Source organism: Cydia fagiglandana, chromosome 26 (assembly GCF_963556715.1).
Source record: "Cydia fagiglandana chromosome 26, ilCydFagi1.1, whole genome shotgun sequence".
In the NCBI taxonomy this organism is placed as follows: Eukaryota; Metazoa; Arthropoda; class Insecta; order Lepidoptera; family Tortricidae; genus Cydia; species Cydia fagiglandana.
The window spans coordinates 10,011,476-10,029,150 of NC_085957.1; the positions used below are offsets into that span (position 1 = coordinate 10,011,476).

The 17,675-nt window shown below is 38.5% G+C and overlaps 2 protein-coding genes across 3 annotated transcripts; one reads left to right on the forward strand and one right to left on the reverse strand.

Annotated features, from left to right (window-relative positions):
• Positions 1-3,216: 3,216 nt before the first annotated feature.
• LOC134677619 (PCNA-associated factor-like) lies at positions 3,217-6,168 on the reverse strand. 2 transcript variants are annotated; one of them, XM_063536083.1, is made up of 5 exons: positions 6,013-6,168; positions 5,858-5,930; positions 5,636-5,784; positions 5,061-5,180; positions 3,217-3,972 (listed from the first exon to the last, which is right to left on the reverse strand). In XM_063536083.1, exons 1-5 carry the CDS (start codon positions 6,044-6,046, stop codon positions 3,782-3,784), a joined length of 567 nt encoding a protein of 188 aa, XP_063392153.1. In that variant the 5' UTR covers positions 6,047-6,168; the 3' UTR covers positions 3,217-3,781. The 2 variants fall into 2 exon arrangements, with proteins under 2 accessions (XP_063392153.1, XP_063392152.1); XM_063536082.1 differs by having other exon boundaries at positions 5,636-5,788; positions 5,862-5,930; positions 6,013-6,167.
• Positions 6,169-6,484: 316 nt separating this feature from the next.
• On the forward strand, positions 6,485-17,675 carry LOC134677678 (uncharacterized). The gene is made up of 3 exons (XM_063536139.1): positions 6,485-6,640; positions 7,532-7,673; positions 8,737-17,675. The coding sequence occupies exons 2-3, from the start codon at positions 7,541-7,543 to the stop codon at positions 14,937-14,939; spliced, it is 6,336 nt and encodes a 2,111-aa protein (XP_063392209.1). The 5' UTR covers positions 6,485-6,640; positions 7,532-7,540; the 3' UTR covers positions 14,940-17,675.

A 17,675-nucleotide genomic window follows, 5' to 3' on the forward strand; every position in this document is an offset into this window, starting at 1 on the left:
ACCTCAATATCATTTTTGAAGACCTATCCATAGATAACCCACACGTATAGGTTTGATGAAAAAATAACTGATTTGCAAGACCGAAGTGATCCCATAAGTGTTCCGTAAACAAAGTTTTGTACGGAACACTAAAAATTTTTGAGTTTCAGTTCTAAGTATGGGGGACTCCCAAAATTTATCGTTTTTTTTCTACTTTTGTGTAAAAATCTTAATGCGGTTCACAGAATACATCTACTTGCCAAGTTTCAACAGTATAGTTCTTATAGTTTCGGAAAGAAGTGGCTGTGACATACACGGACACAGACAGACGGACAGACATGACGAATCCATCCAATCCGTTTTTTGCCTTTTGGCTACGGAACCCTAAAAAGAGTAAACAAAATCAACCCTCAAATGGCCCCTTAAGACAATTGAGGGTAGATGAAAACATTACACGATCAAGTAATGTAGGTTAAAGTCAGGTCGTTCAGTGTCAGATCCAGGCGGTTTTGTATTTGGTTGGTTAATCAATAAATGTTACAACTACCCGAAAATGTACAGATTATTTGTTTACTTTTATTTAAGTACCCAGAGATACAGACTATAATGGCAGTTGGTAGGCGATGTACAGTCATCAGCAATAGTATCTTACACAACTAGGGCCGCAAAAATATATGACGCGCTCTTATTGCGCTCCAAATAAGAACGTGTCACATATTTTTGCGGCCCTAGTTGTGTAAGATACTATTGCTGATTACCGCCATTAACCTCTAGCCGCCCATACGTCAAACCTTGCCAAGCAAAATGAAATTTTATTTTGTCAACACAAAGTTCAAATTAGAATGGAACAGGAGACCTTTTTATAGGTCTCTGGGCGGCTAGAGGATAAAAAAAATACCTGCTTACAAAATTAGAAGTTAAACATCGGATCAAAACTCGCATGTATTCGTAAAGGCTTAATTCACATGGCGCGAGTTTCTCGTAAGATTTATAGGTGAAATATCATATCACATTATTGTAAACGATTATCTTAATAAAATAACGTCTGAGAAATTACAGTATGGATAAAATCGCCTACGATTATATCTTACACTTATAAGGCGAATATAAAGAATAATTGGGGGTCCAAATTATTTTCGTTGTCCTGTTTCTTAGCACTATGTCGCGCTTCTATTTTTGTTATAATCAAATAAATAAAAGAAGATGAGTGTTATCGCATGTTTTTTAGCTGTAGATTATAATTTTCTTGGGAAAATTAATAACTAAATTTCACCCCATACAAAAAGCTCCACTCTGTCACATTTTTTGGGGACATCAAAGAAAACAACGAATATAATTTTCACCCAATTGCTCTTCGTGGTGATGTCGTAAGTTGTATCCAGACGAGACAATTTTTCGCCAATCTGCGATCGAACAGGCCGCCTAGCCAAGGTTACAATCGCTATCGCTTCGACAACGAAAAGCATTATGTATCTCTATCACTCTTCCACATTAGTGTGACAGTGACAGTTGCGTTTCGATCGCTACGGAGCGTTAGCGATTGGCATCTTGGCTACGCGGCCAGGGCCGTGCGGACGTAAATACCAATTTGATTCCCCGATCACATCAGCAGGTGCGGACACAAAAATGCCAATTTCCGTAGTAGAATGCAAATTGGTGATTTAATTTGTGTACGTGTGGACGCTAGATGAGATTGACCAATTATTTTCCTGAACAAATCGACTGATTTCGTCAGTCCCGTCTGGATACCCCTGTATGTATATTTTACATATTACTTGTGTTAAAATAACTATTCTATGCTGAAAGCGAGAAAATCGTACCTTGTGAATGGCCGTTAGTGTTTTGACAGCAATATACATGTCACTAAATATAATCACATTATGGTAACTGTCTCAGCGGCGATGATCAAAGAATCTGATGGTATTACTTTTGAAAAGTCACAGTCTGGAGGCCACTGCCACAGAATAAGTAATAGTACTACCGTACAGAAAGGAAACTTCCTACAAAAATGAAGTTTGACAGCGATTGTACCTTTCTTATGTATGGTACTATCCCTTTCGACTATTTAGAGTTGTCAAAATTCAAGTCTGTGTCAATCTTATCTGTGGTCGTGCACGCAAGTCAAGTTGTGTCAACCCTAATAATTGCTCGGAGCAATGCTGAGCCGAGCGGACCCGAGTTTACCCGAAGTCACTTTTGGCAAAAATGCAGATTTCACTGGAATATCAAATCCACGTTATTGCTGCTGAGACAGAGCGGCTACCGCGAAAACCGAAATTCGCAAATTGCGGGGATCTTTCTCTTTTACTCCAACGACGGTGTAATTAGAGTGACAGAGAAAAATCCCCGCAATTTGCGAACTTCGATTTTCGCGGTTATAGCCCAGGAGCCTAATAAAATAAGAAATGCATTAAAATATAAATAGCGTTAACATTTTACCCGACATTTTGTAAGGTTTTGCAGTTTTTACCACTTTTCTACAACATTTTACGATTGGACTAGTAGTACAATAAAATATGTAATCTGAAATGTGGTTTTATTTGAAATATCTTTAAACTCTTATTTGAACAGCCACAGAATAAATAATAGTACTAGGTACAGAAGCTTCACTCTAACAAAACGCGTCGATTACGATAGATATGACCGCTAGGTGGCGCCAGCGCGAGCAGGCGTCCGTTCCGTAGCGGTGTGCGGCAACTACTAAATATGGCCAGGGGTGCGAAGCTCCTGACTTCGGCCTAACTCGGCTCCGCTCGGCTCAGCATTGCTCCGAGCAATTTTTAGGGTTGGCACCACTTGACTTCCTTTTGCGTGCACGACCACAGATAAGATAATCACTTAAATTTTGACAACCCTAAATAGCCGAAAGGGATAGTGCCATATATTAGAAAGGGATAGCATGATTCGACCCTGAACCGCTGTCAAACTTCGGTTTTGTAGGAAGCTTCCTTTCTGTACGGTAGTACTATTATTTATTCTGTGATATGGCTAGATACCAAGATTGGTGTGGGCCGCATGTACTTGTAGCGTAGCGACGCGACGAAATCGCGGAGTGAGCCACGCCTGATACAGCAGTATACAACACGACTGCAGGGACACAACGCTGGTCCGGTTGTAATGTATGGTACTGTATGTCAGCTGTCACATCGCTTGCGTTGCCTGTAAAAGCTGAAGCAATGCTGCATTATGTTCTAGTGTGGTTCGGCCTTTATCTTGGTTAGAAATAAAACTACATACTGGAAGTTCATACATTTCATTTCGTATATTTCAGTCAATATGTGAAACTTAACAAAAGTAAGCAAGTTAATAATAGTTTCTTATAATAATCGAACACTTAGAATTATAGTAACTAAAAATCTAATTATAGTACTGAAATAAAAAAAAGAAACAATTGTGACGTTCTCAGCCAAAAGGTACCACATTGTCGCTTGTCGATAAGGTTGATTCCAAATTGAAGCTATATGGAAATGCTCTTTTGGTTGAGAATGGCACAATTATGCTATAATTCATGTTGCGTGAATTTTTTGGATTTTTTATTCAAAACAATTTTAGTACTAAATCTATTAATTTATTTAAAAAATGGTCCCTAGGTTATAGAGTTAGACCAAGAAAAGTCTGCAACGATTTTGATAGCATACGCAGTGGCAGTTATTTATACGTCATAATTTCATAGAAGTTTGACGTTTAAAATAACACTCGCACTGCGTGTGCTATCAAAATCGTTGCAGACTTTTCTTGGTCTAACTCTATGTACTATATTTTGTACTGAACCAGTCAGATTTTTCAAATAGTAACTATCCTATCAATTAACTTTAACCCTTTTGCTAGCATGTTCCGACTCTTCCCCAAAAGTGATCTCTTCCAGTTCCCGTTTGGCCGAGTTTCGTCTCTCTACATTGCTGTCAACGTTCTCTTTGCCCTTCGTTTTCTTGCCCTTACCCTTGCCCTTTGGCCCTTTAGGGTAATATTCCTCTATTTTGTGGCTGTCTTCCCCTGAAATAACAATGCAAAAGCACAAAATAAATAATAGTACAGTCGCCATCAGATATATCGGAGCGGCCAAGGTGGTCACAAATATCTGAGCACGCCTCTATTATCAAGGCGCTAGAGTGCGTGTTCAGATATTGTGAACACCTTGGCCGCTCGGATATATCTGATGGCGACTGTACTACCATACAGGTAGGACACTTCCTACAAAACCGAACTTTGACAGAGATTCACGGACAAATCACGCTATCCCTATCTGATTTATCGCACTATCCCTTTCGGCTATTTAGGGTTATCAAAATTCAAGTCTTGTATCTTGTCTGTGGTCGTGCACGCAAAAGGACGTCAAGTTGTGCCAACCCTAATAATTGGTCAGAGCAATGCTGAGCCGAAAGGAGGAGTGTGTATCAACAACACCCTATGTCCATAAATCTTTACTGTCTTTAGTGAGACGAACCAGAGGCCATGAGTGAGTTCAAGTCTCACCCAAGGCCAAACCAAGCCAAGGCCAAGGTTTCTCTTTTTTAGGGTTCCGTACCCAAAGGGTAAAACGGGACCCTATTACTAAGACTTCGCTGTCCGTCCGTCCGTCCGTCCGTCCGTCCGTCTGTCACCAGGCTGTATCTCACGAACCGTGATAGCTAGACAGTTGAAATTTTCACAGATGATGTATTTCTGTTGCCGCTATAACAACAAATACTAAAAACAGAATAAAATAAAGATTTAAATGGGGCTCCCATACAACAAACGTGATTTTTGACCAAAGTTAAGCAACGTCGGGAGTGGTCAGTACTTGGAGGGGTGACCGTTTATTTTTGCTTTTTTTTGTTTTTGTTTTTTTTTCATTATGGTACGGAACCCTTCGTGCGCGAGTCCGACTCGCACTTGCCCGGTTTTTTTAAATTATTGTTAGAGTCGGACCAAGAAAAGTCTGCAGCGGATTGGGTAGCCCACACACTGCAAGTGTTATTTATATATCATAATTTCATAGAAGTTTGATGTTTAAAATAACACTTGTCCTGCGTGGGCTATCAAATCCGCTGCAGACTTTTCTCGGCCTGACTCTATCAAATTCTGTGGTTTTATTTAAATACCTGTTAAGGGCTCCAGTTCAATACTCTCGTCCAGTTCCTTGTTCTTCGGTTTCTCTTCAGCCTGCTGTTCCTCATCCGACCCTTCTATTGGTTTTGGTGCCTTCGGCTTTGAGCTAGTTGCTAAAACATACATGGGGTTTGAAATCATGTAGGAAATAGGGCTCATCCATTAATTACGTCACACATTTAGGTGGGAGAGGGGTAAACCCAATGTGACCAGGTGTGACAAGGAGAGGGGAGGGATTAAAAAATCTTCAAATTTGTTTGATGTAATTAATGGATGACCCCATATTTATGATTCTAATATAGCCAAAAATAAAAAATATCAATATGTCTAATTTCCTTGTCCATATATATTTTGTTATAGCGGGAAAGATTTAAATTTTTTGTGTTAAAAAAAATCACATAAGTCTCATGGCTATTTACTTTCTGTCTATGGCATTTTGCATTTTCATTTATAGAGGTTTTTGCACCAATAACCAACATAGAATAGACAACTAAAAAAAATCTATTAAGAAAGAAAATAAAAATAACATAAAAGAACAGAAAAGTTCCTACTACTAATAAGCATATACCTTCAACCCCTTCATCCTCATTATCAGATCCCCGATCAGGTTCTTTGCATATGAAGAAATTGGTGATGGGTCTCTGCCACTTGGGGGTCTCCCGTGGACACACCGAGTTGCCTCCACCGCCGCCGCCGCTCCGTCCCGCCCGCTCACTGCTGCCTGCACAAAGATACCATATCAGTAACCTCAAACTTCTAAAAACGGCAATATTTGTAAATAAATTTGGACCAACCTGAAGATCCTGACGAGCTAGCGGGTATTGCTACGCTACATCTTGCTTTACTACTTTTTCCGGACGCCACTAAAACAATACAGATTACATTATAGGCATCACAAGATAAATAAGAAAATTAGTCGAAATTACAAGTGAAATGCAGTGTTACCTTTGGCACCGGCAGATGCTTTTGTTCTTGCCATGTTTCAACCAATTGTATGAAATTAGAAAGAAATGTAATATGGAAAGCACTAGTCACTAAATAACTTTTATAAACAAAAGTATTATCAATCCATTCGTTTACTTTTCTACTTTTTCTACGAAATATAGTAAATAATAAAAAAAAGTTTGATACGATTGACAAACCAATGTGACATTAGAAAAGGCGCCAAAAGCAGGTATGTTCGAGATCATTTTTTAAACGCGTCCAACTATAAAAACTTACGAGAATACTACATTAATTTTGATGAAATTTTGCACATAGACTCATAATTCATATCCCTAAAATAAATATAACATAATATACAATATAAAGTAACAACGCGTTTAATTATGCGAGCCTTTATTGGACCAAATCAACAATACGGACATCAACGTCAATCAACCCTTAAAAAAAACTTGTGTGTGTACCCACGGTGTACCCTTCTCGGATTTTTCGAAACCTTTTTCATGATAATTATTTCGGTTAAATTGAATAGCTGGAGCTTTTATCATTGAAATATCCTTAACATAGATACGTGATGGTGCCCGTATTACTAACGTCGTTAGTACCATAACATCAACAGCTAATTTACTATGTGAGTTTATCAGCTTATATTATAACCAAACTTTCTTAAGGATCGGAGGATATCAACAATTGGTTTTATTAGAAACCCTGGTTTGTGATTCGTCTCCTACAGCTTGATAAAGAATGGGAGAACTCCATACCAAGACAGGATTTTACAAACAAAAAATGACAATACGACGTATGATATTTGAAACAAGAACCCTTATCGAAAACAGTCAGAAAACGCTTAATAATTAATTTTGCAAGATAGGTAATGTAACAGGATCCGTGTTTTCAAAGAATTTGTCAAAGCAGTAATTTTAATTAGGACATGGTGTACCCACCGTATAATCGAGAACGAATGTGTAATGTTAAGCAATTGAGGACACTTTCGCTATCGCTGTTATGTTTACTAAACTCGCGTGCGCGGTGAGCGTCAGTAATCTCTTCAAGAAGATTAGTGCTAAAATTAGGTGCCTAATATTTGTTTCTATAGTTCGTTTTTTTTAGCATTAGAAAGAACTTGGAAGAAGGTAAGCTGGCATGTCTTTTAATTGAAAAACGCTTATTAAAAATCAGTAACTATCATTTATGAAAGCAGAAGAATATAAATGATCGTATTAGATTCATAATTGTTACATATTTACCGTAACTTATTTTTAAAATGTGTTTTTCAATTAAAAGACACATCAAGATTGTTTACCTTATTTCTAATGCTAAAAAAACGAAGGTATCTGGCCAAATTTAAATATTTATGTAATAAAAATATGGTAAAAACCTATTTCTTCAATTATTTATTAAATTAAACCTAATAAGCGTGGCCTCGTGCAGTTTTAATTGCTTAGGTTCAGTAATGTGAGCATGCAATCTAGTAGTAAATTTTCACATAGCCTCTTGGTAAAATTATCTTTTGTTTTGACAGCTGACAACAATGGCGGATGACATAGACATCGAGGAGCATGACGTGCTGGAGAGTCTGCGCCGGCGCCATGAGCAGCCTGACACCTCTGTCCAGCCCGACTCCTTCATCGTCAAGTCTGAGCCTCTGGAGGTTGAGTATGAAGGTACGCATTACTAGTTCACCTAAGCTGACGCTGACAGACTTTGCAGTTATAAAATGTGAAAGTGCCCACTATGAGCATCATATTTCTATATATTAAAGGCCTGTGCAAACCGGCGGAGCACAGCGCAGATCACTTTAAAATTATCAATGTATTTCCTCCCTATTTTAATTACCTTCAGGTATAAATTTAAATGCTTTGAGACCCCTCGGAGCATCACGGAGGATTGCGGTATGCGGCGAGGCCTCCCGACTGAGCCGGAGTAGCGCCGGGACGACGGGGTAGAACTCGTGCATACTAGTCACTAATCCCTAGTGATAGAGTACACGCGGCGGCATGCCGCGGCGTCCCCCGGCCTGCGCCGAGGCATGCCGCGGCATCCCCCGGCCTGCGCCGAAGTGCTCCCTGGTGCGCCGACCGCCAGCGCCGGGCTGTGCGGGCGCTCGCGGTGTGTCGGGGGTTTTACCTCGCCGGTGTGCGTAAATGCTCCTCGGTGATCTGCGCTGCGCTCCGCCGGTTTGCGCTGGCCTTTATTTATATTTATTTTTACCAGCCACTTTTCGGTGATAGGAAATATCCTGACTATCCTGAGGAACCCAGGTCAATCACACTGAGGACGCCTCCTGGTTGGAAGGTCAAATCATACTGCGATTTAGCAGTTTGATTTCATGGATTTTTCCATGGTGCGCTTTTCGGCTTGAAACTCCTTTTGGCAGTTCTTACGTGGTCCCTTCAGAACCCTTTAAAGCGGTTTTTACTGTTCTCACATTTTTGTGAGTTAAAAGACCATGTCTGATACTAGTCTTGGTATACCAATTGAAAGATTCTGAATGTTACATAGAAATAAAGTATTATTTACTCGCTAGTAAAGACTTCATTATGTTTTGCCGACTTAGACTGATATGTAACTGAAGTGGTTATGACTTTAAATATAGTAAATTTTTTCGCGATTTAAAATATGTCCTACAGTGGATGTCCAGAACGGCCCAATTGGTCCAATATTGAAAGACCGTTTAGTAAATTGCATTTAAAAAAAAAAGTAATAGCAAAGTTATTTATGTTCCAGAGTCAAATTATGAAGACCCAAACCACGAGACCCAGTGGACGTGGGACCAAGACAAAGTGGAAATAAAGATAGAACCCCAAGAAGACATAGTAAATGCAGACGAGTTCAGATTCGGCAAAATTATACTCGGCAGCAAACCGGCCCAACTACCTCAAGACCTGGATACTCCGAGCGGCAGCCAAGTAAGGGAAGTGGAATATAATTACAACATGTCACTAGTTTTAGACGATTGGGGACCTATCTTGAACAGAAGCGATTGCTATTGCAAAATATGTGAAACTCTCTTCGCAACGGTCAACGCATTAGATGCCCATAAAATGATCGCCCATTCCTTCCTTGTAGCTACGGATAAGCAGCCAAGTCCGGAGAGAAATAAGGCATTCAAAAGCACAGCTAAACCTAGTAACGTAATAATAGTAAATAATGATAGCACTTGCAAAATATGCCATTTCCAATTCAAAGGTACCACTGGCAAATCTAACCTATTAAGACATTACAGAAACATCCATCAGGTTGATCCGAAAACTATGAACTCTAGTGACTTCAAAAGTTGGAGGGTCTGCAACCATTGCAATATGTATTTCCCGAATGATACGTCTTTAGTAAAACATTTGTATGAATTGCTGCCATTGAATGATAAAACGCCAACTAAAGATGATAGGACTGTTGGGCCGGCAGCGAAACCTAAACCCTTAAATGTTGTCAAAAATATACCAAAAGCTGTTAAATCTACTAGTAAGAATTCAAATGTTACACTCGGTAAAGCTGTCAAATCTACAACTAGTAAAATTTCAAATGTTACTGTTAACTCTCCAAATAAAGTGGTAACTTCAGTGACGCCAGTACCAAACCGGATTATATTAGGATCCAAACCTATGGATAAAAGTGAAAATCTGAAGCAGCCTAATAAGATCAAGTTGACAGATACAAAAGTTAGGTTCAAATGTCTGTTGTGTAATGAGATTTTTACAACTGAGTATGGAGTAAAGAAGCATAGACAGAAACATCCGACCAGGATGAAAAGGAAACGGATTTTCGTCAAATTAGTTAACAAAACAAACAAAGTTATAGCAAATCCTGACTTGGAGAAAGTACCCGTCAAAGTGAAACCAAACTTGATAAAAGCTATCATTAAAAAAGAGATCGATGAAGACAGACCTGTATTAGTTTCAAAGTCAACATTATTTAAATGCAATAGGTGTTCCGTTCACTTTTTGACTTGCACCGGGGCTTGCCAACACTCCGTCGTGTGTGAAACATCCTCTAACATTCGGGACTGGGCCTGCCCGCTCTGCCAGCGAGTGTTCAAGAGTTCAGAAAAAGCAGCACACGAGTATCAACACAAAATGTTAAATGCCCACAACTTTAAAGTGTACGTAGTGTATTTAGAAATGATCGTCCGGATCCTTTGCCAGTGTCCGAATTGCTTTGTCTGTTTTGAGGAAGACAAATTCTGGAAGCATGTTAACGGTGGCTGCAGTGATGCCGCTTCATATTACTGCAATGAATGTAGATTGCCAATTGATATACATTCCAAAGCCAATCATGACAGCAAACACAAGCAAGGAGACTTCACTAGAGATGACTTTATCAAAATAGATTATATATCTTCCAAGGCAGTAGGTCCGAAAAAAATCAAAACTGAAGTTGTTGAAGAAATAAGAAGCCCCGTGAAAGTTAAGATTGAGAGTGAGACACCGAGAAAAGGACTGAAAAGAAAATTAGAATTGCCAGTTGTTCCACTAAAAAGAAGGAAGAGCAATTGGGATAATCTCATTTTGTACTATTGTCAGTTTTGCAAAGCATATTTGGGAAACAAATCTGTAGTACATACAAGTGGAAGCTGCAAAGAAAGATCAAAAGGGGGTATCGCATTTTGTAAAATTTGTGGAATATATTTGAAAGCAGCATATCATACAACCCATATGTCCTTGCACGTAAAAATACCAAACCTGTCAATTGCCGACATCACTTTTGTTAAGCTGTCGGATTCTAAGAAGTTAAAACCAGTTCAGACACTCCATGCGTGCAAGACTTGCAAAGTGAACTTCTTGACTAAGGTGGCCAGGCGTGTTCATAAATGCAAAGAAACAGACAGCACTACCTGTCAGACATGTCAGAAGAAAATACAGACAGATCTGTTTGACACACATTTGCGAATACATGACTACGTTATCCCCCGTCAGGTGAAAAATATCACTGATATGTTACAGAGTACATCTCAAAATGACACAAAGTCACCAATGCAAAAATTGACCAAAAAGGAGACGAAATCACCTCTAAAGAAGTTACCAGATTTGTTGATGAAATACCAGTCGCTTACTGCTCTATGGAATATACTCTACCTCTGCGCTATTTGCGACACTTTCACAGATTCATACGATAAAGTCGTAGAGCACTGTCAAAACCACCTCACCAACATGGAAAACTATGGAGTGGTCATAAGGAAATGCGAGAAATGCGACATGAAATTTGACAGCGAGTGTTACAAGCGCCATTTAGAACTGCACGCCGAAAATAAGGTCAGCAAGAAAACCTTCCAGGTCTTGAAATACGAACATTACAACCTGTTTTCCGACAAGTGGTTTGACTTTATAGATTTGCCTGAAGAGCGGAAGTCACAGATTGTCAGCCGGAGCATATACGGCGGGAATAGATGCGTCAAAATGAAGCTGATCCAACAAGGACCCCCGGAATACACCCTGTATAAATGCGAGAAGTGCCAGAACTGTGTGGTTGCTGATACTATAGTCTACCACGTCAAACTCGCAAACTGCTGTAAAGCCCACAAAATCCCCTGCTCCGTTTGTGAGATGACTTTTGCTATCAGACGCGATTGCGAAGAACATGAAAGGATCCATGAGACTACTGGTCTTGGACTACAGTCCTTCAGAATCGTCTCTTTCAATGACGCAAATGACGCTGAAGCGAATAAAACGATCATGTCATATGACACTGAAAACCATGGGAGTAGGAATAAGATATCATTCATAGACGACGAAATTGAACCTACAACTCCTAAATTGAGTCAGAATAGTGCGCCTCTTAAGTCGTTTGTGTTTTATAAGTGCGCTGAATGTCAGGTGTGTGTTGCACATCTGAGAAATTTTCCGAAACACGCGTGCAATAACTTACCTAAGAGACAGTGCACCGAATGTGGCGTCTTTCATAGTGCAAGGCATTTTGCAAACCATAAAATGCTTCATAAAAAGTACACGTTCTCGAGAAATAATGTGATAACTAAAACTGTCAATAAAGATGGTAAAGTAATTAATATCAAAAAGCAAAGTCCAGTAAAGAAAGAAAAAGGTGCTGTAGACAATACGCAAAACAAAAACGATAGTACAGATCAAAGACCGAAACTGTATAAATGCTTTTGCGGTTTACATTTCACATCCCTGAAAGCTATCGAGAGACATTACAAAGCTAAAAATTGCAGCACAGTTATACGAGAGAAATGCAGCCAATGCGCTTTGGTTTTCGACCCCATAGAAGTCGTCAACCATCTTTGCAAGCACCACGCTCAAAATATACACAATACCGGAACATTCAATATTATAACGCCGAACAAAAAGACATTGTACAAGTGCGGTTTATGTCACGTTTTGTTCTACCACAAGACAGCAGCGTTCCCCCACAAAGCCAAATGTACCGGGACATTCTGCGGGAAGAAATGTGTCAAGTGCGGCCTGGCCTTCGACACAACTAGCCTGGCGACCCACATGGTCGATCACGAGCGCAACAATAAGCTTAAAACCGACTGCTACGTAATAGTTAAAATTCCTGATGAGACAATTCCTGAAATCGAACGCGGTCTACATCCGAATATTCTTTACAAGTGTAAATCTTGCGACATCCATTTCTTAAGACGATCTAGTGCTCGAAATCATATAACGAAGCGTACTGACTGCGGCAGTACAGTAGCGGAGACTTGCAAGATATGCAAACGTAAGTTCCCGGCTAAATCCATCATGAGACACGTGGCGTGGCAGCATAAGAAACTGAAGATCAAGGAATTTAACATTAGAGAACTCATTTTTGGTGTTAACAGTAAATTTCCTAAACCTGTTCATAAAGAGGAAATAGTAAAACCTAAAGTGAAGAAAGAAGAAGTGGTGATTCCGAAAGTACCAGTGTCAGTTACAGTATATAGGTGCGTAAAGTGTATGTTGCTTTTCACTGATGAGGGTACCCTGCTAACGCACCTTGAAGACAGATGCAGTAAGGAGCTTACTGAAGAATGTGACGAATGCAATGTTAAATTCGCTTCTAAAAATATCAGGGATCACAATAGACAACATGGTCATGGGGTGGCTTTGTCCATGACTATCGTAGAAGATGTACAAGCACCTCAGACCCCTGACAATGAAACAGAAAGAAAATTAAGCCCAACTCCATTTGACCCAAAGGAACATCCATTGTACAAATGCACAGGCTGCAATTTGCATTACTTAAACAAGACAACCATACTAAACCATGATTGCAAACCTACCGAGGGATTCAAATGTGAGATATGTGATCTTAGCTTCACCAAAAAAAGTCTGTGTCGTCACAAGGCAATCCACGAGAAACATAATTTCAAAAGAGAAGATGTCGTCATTTTATCTTTGTCTGACTGTGTCAAAATACCTGAAAGTCCTGACAATATTAGACCAGAAACTCCAGACGACGAAACTCCGCCTAAACCGAAGAATCCGAAGAAAGATATACTAGATAGATATGATAATAAACTGTACAAATGTACAGTTTGCAATGTGCATTACCTAACCCAGGCCAGCCTGGAGAAACATAAAGAATGCATTCCTGACGCCGATTCGAAATGCGAAGTATGCGACATTGCTTTCACCAGTTACAGTCTGAAACGACACAAATTAATTCACGAGAAGTACAATTTCAAAAAGGAAGATTTTGTTATTTTAACTCTTACTGATTTAGACCCCAATTGGATTCAACGCAAAGTACAGATCAAAAAGGAAATTAAGAAAGATACTTCTTTAGAGTCTAGTTCTAAACCAGTACCTAAAGAAGTACTAGATTCTAGTTCTATAGTAGAACCTAAAGAAGTACTAGATTCTAGTTCTAAAGTAGAACCTAAAGAAGTGCTAGATAGCTCCAAACTAGAATCTAAAGAAGCAATCGGGTCTACAGAAAAGATTGAACCTAAAAAACCTCACAAGGAAGAACCGAACACCACAAAAGCTTCAAATATCGCACACTCATTGTACAAATGTGCTCAATGCAATGTATACTTTAATAGACGAATAACATGCCACAAACATATAGTGAAACACACTCCTTTGGATCCAAAAGAATACATCGAGTGCAAGCTCTGTGGCTTCCAATTTACGTTAATGGGTTTGCCGTATCACATTAAGAAAAACCACGCAAAGTCTTTTAATTTACAAGAAGTGCTAGTAGAAGAATATCAGCCCAACGATGTCAAAACGTACGAAACTTATTACGCTAGCGAAAAAGATCAGTCTACGTTGGTGAGCACGAGTGAGGATGTAAAAAATGATTCTAATTTAAGAAAAGAAAATGATTGTGAGGTTTCAAGCTGTATTGAAATAGCGGAGAATGTTGACTCTTCAAATAACAGTAGTAAACAAGATAATATAGATATTACAAGCCAAAGTAGCAATGATTTGGAAGAAATTACTGAACCAAATTCAAGTAAAGTTAATGTAACAATTGATTCATCAGATAATGACACAATGATGGATACAGACCTTGCTGATGATAATACTAAAGTAAATAGTCGAGTTGGAAACAACTTTAAAGACATTACTGAAACGAATTCGAATAGTAATGGACTAGTCGAATCATCTGACAATAATAGCACTCAAGTAAATTTGGATACTGACGTTGAGACAAAAGTTATTAAAATTAATAATGGTTCAAACGAACTTACTGAATCTAACGCAATTAAAGACAAAGTTGCAGTTGCGTCAGATAAGAATATTGTACAAGTCGAATCTTCAGACAATAATAGCACACAAGTGAATATAGAAGCTGAAGATAAGACAAAAGTTATAGATCGAGATGGTAATGTTAAAGATATTACTGGATCTAATTCAAGTGAAGACAACGTTACAGTTGATTCGTCAGATAAAAATATTGTCCTTGTTAATAGTAGAGACGATAACACAAAAGTAAGTAATCAAAGCGTTAACGAAAGTGAAATCGCTGAATCCATTTCATGATGGTAATATAAAAAGTACATTTTGCGCACTGCACATTTCGATTCTGTGTGGTTTAGCAGGACACTATGTATTGTATCACACTTGTTTCAAATGACTACAGGCCAATTCGAGTTTTATTGATTCGATACTGATTTGATCACTATCATATGGGAATCAGATCGAATAACTAAAATTCAAATTGGCCTGTAAAATGTCTAAATGTTGAAGACTGAACGTTTTTATAGAAAAATGTTTAATAAAAGTATGCGATGACGAATAATTACCTCATCAACTTTTGTTATGTATAAATAATTAATCGCTTTTATTTTAATCTGTTTAATTTATATTAATTTACGTTTCACAAATATCTGAACACGCCTCTATTGTCAAGGCGTTAGAGTGCGTATTCCGATGTTTTTGAGCACCTCAGCCTCTGATATATCTACGACTGTACTCAGTCCCAGAGTCATTATTGCAGTTTTGAATTTGGTAACTTCGTTTATTCCATGTTTAAAATTCAATTTGATTTCGTTCTTTTAAAATGATGTCGGGACTTAGAAGCATAAATAATATATTGTATATCTGTCGACTATTCACTTCCTCACGACCTTATTCGTACAAAGATATTGTTGAGTTAGATCAAGATAGAGTTACATCAAGTCTGCAGCGATTTTGATAGCCCACGCAGAGCAAGTATTTATACGTCATAATTACATAGAAGTATGACGTTTAAAATGACACTTGCACTGCGTGGGCTATCAAAATCACTGCAGACTTTTCGCGGTCTGACTCTAAGTCTGCAACGATTTTGATAGCATACGCAGTGAGAGTGTTATTTTAAACGTCAAACTTCTACGAAATTATGACGTAAAAATAACAATATCTTGGTCTATTTCTATTTTAATGGGGCCTGTACGTACAACGTGAGTTTGTGAAAATAATACTTTTGTTTTTTTTTTAAATCATAAATAAGTAAATTTTGGGTTAAGCGTTTGTTTACAGAATTAGGAATGCTCTTGATTTAAAAAAGAAAGTGATGTCTAAACTTTTCTTTTTATACAAATTTTATTAGTTTTGGGGACGACGTGAAAAAGCCTCACTAGGGAATGCAATACCGGGATACCAGGATCCCGAAATACCGGGATCCCGCATGCAATTTGCGGGATTAATCCCGCTCGTAAATTAAGCGGGATCCCGCGGGATTTGCGGGATCGAAGAGCGACGTGGTTCTTACGTGTTACTACAAGGAACACAGGCTCGGGCACGTGCCTACTGGCGAAAATTCTTCACGGAGCCTAAATGCATCTATGGAGGAAAGGGGTAATGACACGGAAGAGCATTTTGCCCGAATTTGTCTATTTATTTCATCACACTTGCTCGTAAAAGGTGTTATTTTACGTAGGCGACGCGGTCCGTAAATCTTAAATTTGTACCCAGGGAATTTTGTTATGTAGGTACGTCCGAAATTAGGCAGATTTTTTATCGTTTTCCCTCTTTTTTCCTCACAGGTGTGATGAAAAACATTGTGTGTGCCACGAGTGGTACAGGACTTATGAAATCGCGTTAATTAAGCCTTTACACACGTTCTTAAATTCTTGATTACTGTCATTATACCGTATTATTTTAATACAAAATGTACTATTTCTAATTTTAGTTTACATTTTGTTTTCAACCTTCAAATTTAGTACTAATTCGTAAAATTGTATACTAACTTGCGGGATCCCGCAAATACCGGGATCCCGCGGGACTTAAAATGGCAATCCCGCGGAATACCGGGATTGAGTTCCTCATGCGGGATTGCATTCCCTAAGCCTCACCAAACTTTCAAAAGATAATGTACATATGTAGTGCATAATTATTTTTCATCGTATTTTCACGGAAACGTAGGAAAAGTGCCTTGCTATTTCAGTCAGTCTCGGTACAAAACGTACTGAGGTTGACTGAAGTAGCATGACAAATACGAACGTTTCCGAGAAAATATTAAGCCTAAACATTAAACCTACCTTCACATATGTCATAGTATCATACAGTATAATCTTATAAATGTATCCACAAACAATCATATATACACATAACTATATTATCTTCTACACAATCTAAAATAGTGTTAGCCATAGTTTCCGACAAGCAGCAAGCAAATTCATATTGTACGAAGGGTCGGCCTGAACACCAGCGTTGTAGTAGGCAAGCCTGCTGCAACACACGCTGAGGTTCGCTCCTTTTTAACATATAATTTAAAAAAATTATATCTACATGTAAACATAATATTTTTTGCCTATTTAAGTTTAATTCTAAGCATATAATGTTTTGTAGCATTGCCTGTAAATATTTTTCAATGTGGTGTTAAATAAAATTTTTCTATGTCTATGTCTATAAAATACGATGGAAAACAATTATGCACTAAATACATGTAATGTGTATTTTAAAATTTTCTAAAAACCAGATTTCAGAATGACCTCTGCTGCTCTGCTAGTCAGATTTTGATACCGATCGCATAAGGGGGCCTACCGCGAACAACGACGTATTGCCTCTCTGTCGCACTTGTAAATTTTTACGTAAGTGTGACAGGGAGGCAACACCTCGAACGTGGCGGTAGGCCCTAAGATCCCTTTTCTCAGTTCCGTTTGATCTACTGTTTGAAGTGTTATAAAATTAAGAATAATTGTAGGTTTTAATAAATTGTTGCTTACTAAGAGTATTGATAAATGTAATTTAAGGATGCAGTTTGTTAATTGTTTAATAAACGGATGATTTTTC

What these genes read in the sequence shown, in the direction of transcription:
- LOC134677619 (XM_063536083.1), bottom strand. Translation starts at nt 6,046, where the DNA reads ATGGCAAGAACAAAAGCATCTGCCGGTGCCAAAG. An exon ending in AGCATCTGCCGGTGCCAAAG is followed by an intron (nt 5,931 to 6,012) that starts GTAACACTGCAT and finishes GTATTGTTTTAG; the next exon opens with TGGCGTCCGGAAAAAGTAGT. An exon ending in TGAACTGGAGCCCTTAACAG is followed by an intron (nt 3,973 to 5,060) that starts GTATTTAAATAA and finishes TTGTTATTTCAG; the next exon opens with GGGAAGACAGCCACAAAATA.
- LOC134677678 (XM_063536139.1), top strand. Translation starts at nt 7,541, where the DNA reads ATGGCGGATGACATAGACATCGAGGAGCATGACGTGCTGGAGAGTCTG. An exon ending in TCTGGAGGTTGAGTATGAAG is followed by an intron (nt 7,674 to 8,736) that starts GTACGCATTACT and finishes TTTATGTTCCAG; the next exon opens with AGTCAAATTATGAAGACCCA.